Consider the following 5,980-nt stretch of genomic DNA (forward strand, 5'->3'; position numbering starts at 1 on the left):
CTGCTGCTGGAGGAGTGGGGGCCGCCGGGCGGGAGCCTGGAGCTGCCCGCCGGCCTCACCTGGACGCTGCTGCTCCTGCGCCGCCCGCTCTACCGCAACCTGCTGCGCTCGCCCAACCCCGAAGGTGCGGGCCGAACCCCCGCCGGTCCCCGGGCTCTCCCCGGGCCCTGGCGCTCCCTCTGTGCCTGCTTTTCTGGCCTCTGTGACCCCGATCTCTCCCATTTACCTGGGTCCTGTGCTCTCTCGCTGTCTCTGTCTCTCTGTCTCTGTCTGTCTCTCTGTCTCTATCTCTCTGTCTCTGTCTGTCTATCTCTCTGTCTATCTCTCTGTCTATGTCTCTGTCTCTCTGTCTCTGTCTCTCTGTCTCTGTCTCTCTGTCTCTAGCTCTCTGTCTCTGTCTCTCTGTCTGTCTCTCTGTCTCTAGCTCTCTGTCTCTGTCTGTCTCTCTGTCTGTCTCTGTCTCTCTGTCTGTCTCTCTGTCTCTGTCTCTGCCTCTCTGTGTCTGTCTCTCTGTCTCTATCTCTCTGTCTCTGTCTCTGTCTGCCTATCTGTCTCTGTCTCTGTCTCTCTGTCTCTGTCTCTCTGTCTCTAGCTCTCTGTCTCTGTCTGTCTCTCTGTCTCTGTCTCTGTCTCTCTGTCTCTGTCTCTGTCTCCCTGTCTCTGTCTCTTTGTCTCTCTGTCTCTCTGTCTCTATCTCTCTGTCTCTGTCTCTGTCTCTCTGTCTCTGTCTCGCTCTCTCCCCCCTCCCCCCTCGAACTCAGAGCTTGGGCAGTTGAGCCACAGCTCCCCTTCCAGCTTTTCCCTGGGTTCATTGGAGATGAACAGGTTCAAAGTCTTTCCTCCCTGCGTTGGCTTTGACCTGTGATCCTCAGATCTCAGCCTCCTGAGTCGGAGCTGGGATGATGGGGGAGGGTGAGACCGCACAGCACCCCTGCCTTCCCCCACACATTCTCTGTCCCCTCGCCCGCCCCAACCCTCACTCCTTCATCCCTGTGGGACTCGTTCCTCGGGCCTCTGATTTCAGCCTCTCCCCCCCCCCACAGCCTGGGGTAAGAGGAAGGGAAGAGGGAGGGGATGGGAGGGGAAGGGGGAGCCTAAGGCTGTGTGCAACGCTGTGGTTTCAGGTATTAACATTTACCAACCTGCTCCTCCTACTGGCCCCACCCAGCAACCACTGGAGGCCCTGGGTAAGTGCTGGGGCTGTATTGGGGGGGGGTGTGCATTATTCTTAGGGGACAATGACATTCTAACTATCCCCACCTGCCAGGCAATTTCCATGGATGGTACATTGGATCTGAAAAGCTCCAGCACAATCTCAGGTGAGCAGCAAGGCCCTGGTTGTGTGGGAAATATTTATCTTTCTTCCAATTCTAGTCTGCTGTGTGGCTTGGGGAAACAGACTTAGACTCTCTGGGCCTCTGCCTTCTGCAAAGTTTAGTGAGAAAGGATGATTGCCAAACTGGGAGCATGGGGGGCGGGGGAGGGGTAGAGGAGCACCACCTACTAGGTCCATTAAGTAGCAGTTGACGTTGCTATTGTGATCGTTCCTGACCTCTTCCTCCTCTGGGAGGGAAGGGACACCCAGGCTGCCATTTGTCATCCAGTGAACCCAGCCCTGATAATGCCCAGGGACCAAGAGGCTGGAATTCCGTGGCCCAGTCACGCATGCTCTGGTTAGCGTGTTGATTCTGCTACTCTTCACTGTTTAACCCTGGCTGTGCAAGTTCTCATCTTCTGCCTCAGTTTCCCCATCTGTAACCAAAGGTTTAGAGTTCATGGTTCCCGGAGAGGCTCATAGGAGCTGAGATTCTCAGGCATGAACGAGGCACCCAGCATCTGTGTGTGGGTCACCTTGGAGCCCTGATGATCACAGCTGGACCAGACCCCACCTCTGTGTCCCCCCTCCTCTCCCTCTGCAGCTGGACAGTGAAGCAGCAGTGCGTGAACCTCCTGGCAGAGGGCCTGTGGGAGGAGCTGCTGGATGACGAGCAGCCGGATGTCACCGTAATGGACTGGTGTGTGCCCCGCCTGCCCCGCAGCCCCAACCTTGATTCCCAGGGTCTGCCTCCGCACTGGACCTCTTGTGCAGACCTGGCCACGCCTACAACGCAGCTAGCAACGCCACGCCCACACCACCAGGCCACACCCACATCGATGGCCACGCCCACAACAACATTGCACACGTTGGGAAACCTATCCACAGTGAGCCACGCCCACAGTGACACGCCTATGATAAGAGCCGCCCCGCTACAGCCACGCCCACAAGACCTTGCCTGCTACAGGCTCAAGCCTGTAATCCTGGCTCCTCTGGAGGCTGAGATCTGAGGATCAGGGTCCAAGGCCAGCTGGGGCAGGAAAGTCCATAAGACTCTTCTCCAATAACCACCAGAAAGCTGGAAGTAACTCTATGGCTCAAAGTGGTAGAGTGCTAGCCTTGAACAAAAGAGCTCAGGGACAATGCCTGGGCCTTGAGTTCAAGCCCTACAACCAACCCCCCCCAAAAAAAATCTGTGGCTTTTGCCCAGTGTTTCCTTCTTTGAATGTCTGGTACCATTTGTGTGTGTGTGTGTGTGTGTGTGTTTGGTTTTGATTTGTTGTTGTTGTTGTTGTTTTGCTGCTCCTAGGGCTTGAACTCGGCCTGGGTGCTGTCCTTGAGCTCTTTTGCTCAAGGCCAGCATTCTATCACATTGAGCCACAACTCCACTTCTGGTTTTTTGCTGATTAATTGGTGTATATAAGAGTCTTATGGACTTTCCTGCCTGGACAGGCCTTAAACCTTTTTTTTTTTTGGGTCCGGTCGTGGGGCCTGATCTCTGGGCCTGGGCGCTGTCCCTCAGCTCTTCAGCTTAAGGTTAACACTCTACCACTGGAGCCACAGCGCCACTTCCGGCTTTCTTTTTGCTTATGTGGTGCTGAGGAACCGAACCCAGGGCCTCATGCATGCAAGGCAAACGCTCTACCACTGAGCCACCTTCCCAGCCCATGGCTCCCTCCTTAGTCTCGAAATAGATTCCTCCTTGCTGTAAGCAGTTATCCCCAAGAGCTCCGAGGATATGTCTGCTCTGACTATGCCCAGCTGGGCCCGATGCAATCCGGTGCCCCCTGAGCTGCCCCCTCCTCCCCCCCCACCTGCGAATCCTCACCTGTCCCAGCATATTGGGTGGTCACTGCTAGTGACACTTGCCCCCCCTCCAATTTATCTCTAGACACGCCCCCCCTAAAGACAAGGTGTATTACCACCCTACCCTAAACTGCCAGCCTAGGTAGAGGATTTGAATGGTTCTGAGCCGAGATGGAGGCTGGGAAAGGGGGATAAGGCTGGGATAAGGTGGTTGGGATAAGGGGTGTTGGGGGACATGGTTGACAATGGGACCCCACTTCCAGGTTTGAGGACAGCCGGCTGGACGATTGTGTGTACGAACTGCACGTCTGGCTGCTGGCGGCCGACCGCCGCACGGTCATTGCACAGCACCACGTGGCCCCCCGCACCTTGGGGAGGGGCCCCCCGGGGAACTGGATCCAGGTGAGATGCCCCCGGCCGGGTCCCCTCACTCCAGGACCCTGCAGAGGGAGGGCAGTGGGGTGGGGTCTTCCTAAACCTGCTCTGTCACAGGTGTCACATGTCTTCCGCCAATACGGCCCCGGGGTGAGGTTCGTCCACTTCCTGCACAAGACCAAGAACCGCATAGAGCCCAGGGGCCTCCGCAGGACCAGGGTGACCGACTCCTCCGTGTCTGTGCAGCTCAGGGAGTGACGGGCTGATTGGGCCTCTCAGAGCCGTCTCTGAGCCTCGCCCCGCCCTCTTCCTGACCCTTGGCTTTCCAGTCTTTCCGATCTTGGCTTTCCAACCTGCTTTGTCAGCTTTTCGCCATTTCAGAATCTCTCTCTCTCTCTCTTTTTTTTTTTGGGGTCAGTCATGGGGTTGAACTCAGGGCCTAGGTGCTGTCCCTGAGCTCTTTTCGCTCAAGGTTAGTGCTCTCCCACTTGGAGCCACAGCACTACTTCTGGCTTTCTGGTGGTTTATTGGAGATAAGAGTCTCATGGACTTTCCTGCCCCAGCTGGCTTTGATCTGATCCTCAGATCTTAGCCCCCTGAGTAGCCAGGATTACAGGCCATGAGTCCCCAGTTTTTGTTTGTTGAATGCCAGGCCTGGGGCTTGAACTCAGGACCTGGGTTCTGTCTCTGAGCTTCTTTGGTCAATGCTAGCACTCCACCAATTGAACCACAGCTCTACTTCTGACTTTTTGCTCATTAATTGGAAATAAGAGTCTCATGGACTTTCCTGCCCTGGCTAGCTTCCGACCGTGACCCTCGGATCTCAGCCTTGTAAGTAGCAAGGATTACAGTCAGCACTCCATATCTGATCCCTTCCCCCAACATAATCTTCCCCATATCTTCCTGGCCCTTTTCTACCTCCCTGCTGCCAAATCTTGCCTGGTCTTTGGCTTCCCACTTCCCTGACTGTCTAGCTCTGACTCTCTCAGCCCCGGGGGAACAGGCTCCATGCCTGAATTCAGTGTTTGTCAGATAGTAGGTGCTCAGCAAGTCACCACCAAGTAAATAAATAAAATGATATGCTCAAAGATGCTGAGTGGCACCCCTGGTCTCTGGTCCTCAGAACCCGCCTCCAGTCCAATCCCATTCTCTCTTTCTCCAATCCTTCACCACTGTGGAATTTCCACACCAACACCTGTGTGTGTGTGTGTGTGTGTGTGTGTGTGAGTGAACTGGGACTTAAACTCAGGACCTGGGCACTGTCCCTTAGCTTTTTTTTTTTTACTCAAGGCTGGCTCTCTATCACTTGAGCCACCGCTGCTTCCCTTCCGGCTTTTTGCTGGCTAATGACAGATAAGAGTCACAGGGACTCGCCTGCCTGGGCTATGTGACCTGTGAGCAATCCTCAGATCTCAGCCTCCTGAGTAACTAGCTATGTGAGCCACCACACCTAGCCCTCTGGGTGGGATCTTTATGCATACCTACCTCTCAGTCACAGTCGATGGCTGTGTTCCCAACCCTGACACTGCCCCGGGTCTAGGCTGACCCAGGTGGTACATCCTGCCATTCCCCCTACACCACACGTTCTTGTGTGGACACAGCAGCACCGCAGGCAGAGGCAGAGTCAGTAGGGCTGTATTGTACACAGGCCAGGTGGGGGCAGCAGAGAGCTCCATCCTCCTGGAACTGGGGGTGGGAGAGGCCAAAGGAAGAGGCAGAGGGGGCATTCAGCATGGAGTTGGGTAGAGATGAAGGTAGAGATGAAGGCCTCAGTTACACCTGCAAGAAGATGAGAGATTCTCACCAGGTGAAGGGGAAGAGCCAGGCTATAGGATCAGGGGGTCCTGGCCTGGGAGAGCTTGGGGCTGGGAGGGGGGGGGCTTGGTGGTGTTGGTGTAGGAGCTCGGGTATGGACAGGTGGGGCTGGGAAACCCCAGGGTTGGGACTAGTTTTGAGGCTGATCTTCGAGGGGGCCAGGCGTGTGGGGGAGCATGGATGGCTAGAGTAGGTTTGGCTATATAGGACCAGGCCTTGAGTTTTGAGGCCTGGGTTGTTTTAAAGTCTGGAATTGTAGCTTGGTGGAAGAGTGCTTGCTTAGTATGTATGAAGCCCTGGGTTCGATTCCTCAGCACCACTGAGTGGCACTGTGGCTCAAATGGTAGAACACTAACCTTGAGCACAGAGAGGCTCAGGGACAGAGCCCAGGCCCTGAGTTCAAGCCCCAGGACTGGCAAAAAGAAAAGAAAAAAAAAAAGCCTGGGCCTTGAGTCTGGAGCTGTCAGATGAAAGGGGTCTGGGGGGTTGGGAAGGTGGCTCAGTGGTAGAGCGCTTGCCTTGCATGCATGAGGCCCTGGGTTCAATTCCTCAGCACCAAATAAGCAAAAAGAAAAAAGCCGGAAGTTGCGCTGTGGCTCAAGTGGTAGAGCACTAGCCTTGAGCTGAAGAGCTGAGGGACAGCGCCCAGGCCCAGAGTTCAGGCCCCAT

At 55.4% G+C, this 5,980-nt stretch overlaps 3 protein-coding genes across 3 annotated transcripts in view; 2 read left to right on the forward strand and 1 right to left on the reverse strand.

The window, feature by feature from the left end:
- Nccrp1 (non-specific cytotoxic cell receptor protein 1 homolog (zebrafish)) lies at nt 1–3,754 on the forward strand (the record flags this gene model as incomplete). Its single annotated transcript, XM_013026204.1, has 6 exons — nt 1–124; nt 1,125–1,187; nt 1,268–1,319; nt 1,920–2,015; nt 3,385–3,523; nt 3,614–3,754. Coding segments are annotated over 6 exons (615 nt in total), but the record flags the coding sequence as incomplete, so codon positions are not given.
- The window catches only part of Pak4 (p21 protein (Cdc42/Rac)-activated kinase 4), a 47,470-nt gene that overhangs the window by 34,543 nt on the left and 6,947 nt on the right, over nt 1–5,980 (forward strand). The window lies entirely within an intron of this gene.
- Nucleotides 5,115–5,980, reverse strand: part of Sycn (syncollin) — a 7,398-nt gene continuing 6,532 nt past the window's right edge. The window contains exon 2 of the mRNA XM_013026352.1: nt 5,115–5,275. Within this exon, the coding sequence (XP_012881806.1) occupies nt 5,266–5,275 (10 nt within the window). The 3' untranslated portion in view covers nt 5,115–5,265. The remainder of the gene's footprint in view (nt 5,276–5,980) is intronic.

Source organism: Dipodomys ordii, unplaced genomic scaffold (assembly GCF_000151885.1).
Source record: "Dipodomys ordii isolate 6190 unplaced genomic scaffold, Dord_2.0 Scaffold92, whole genome shotgun sequence".
Taxonomy (NCBI): domain Eukaryota; kingdom Metazoa; phylum Chordata; class Mammalia; order Rodentia; family Heteromyidae; genus Dipodomys; species Dipodomys ordii.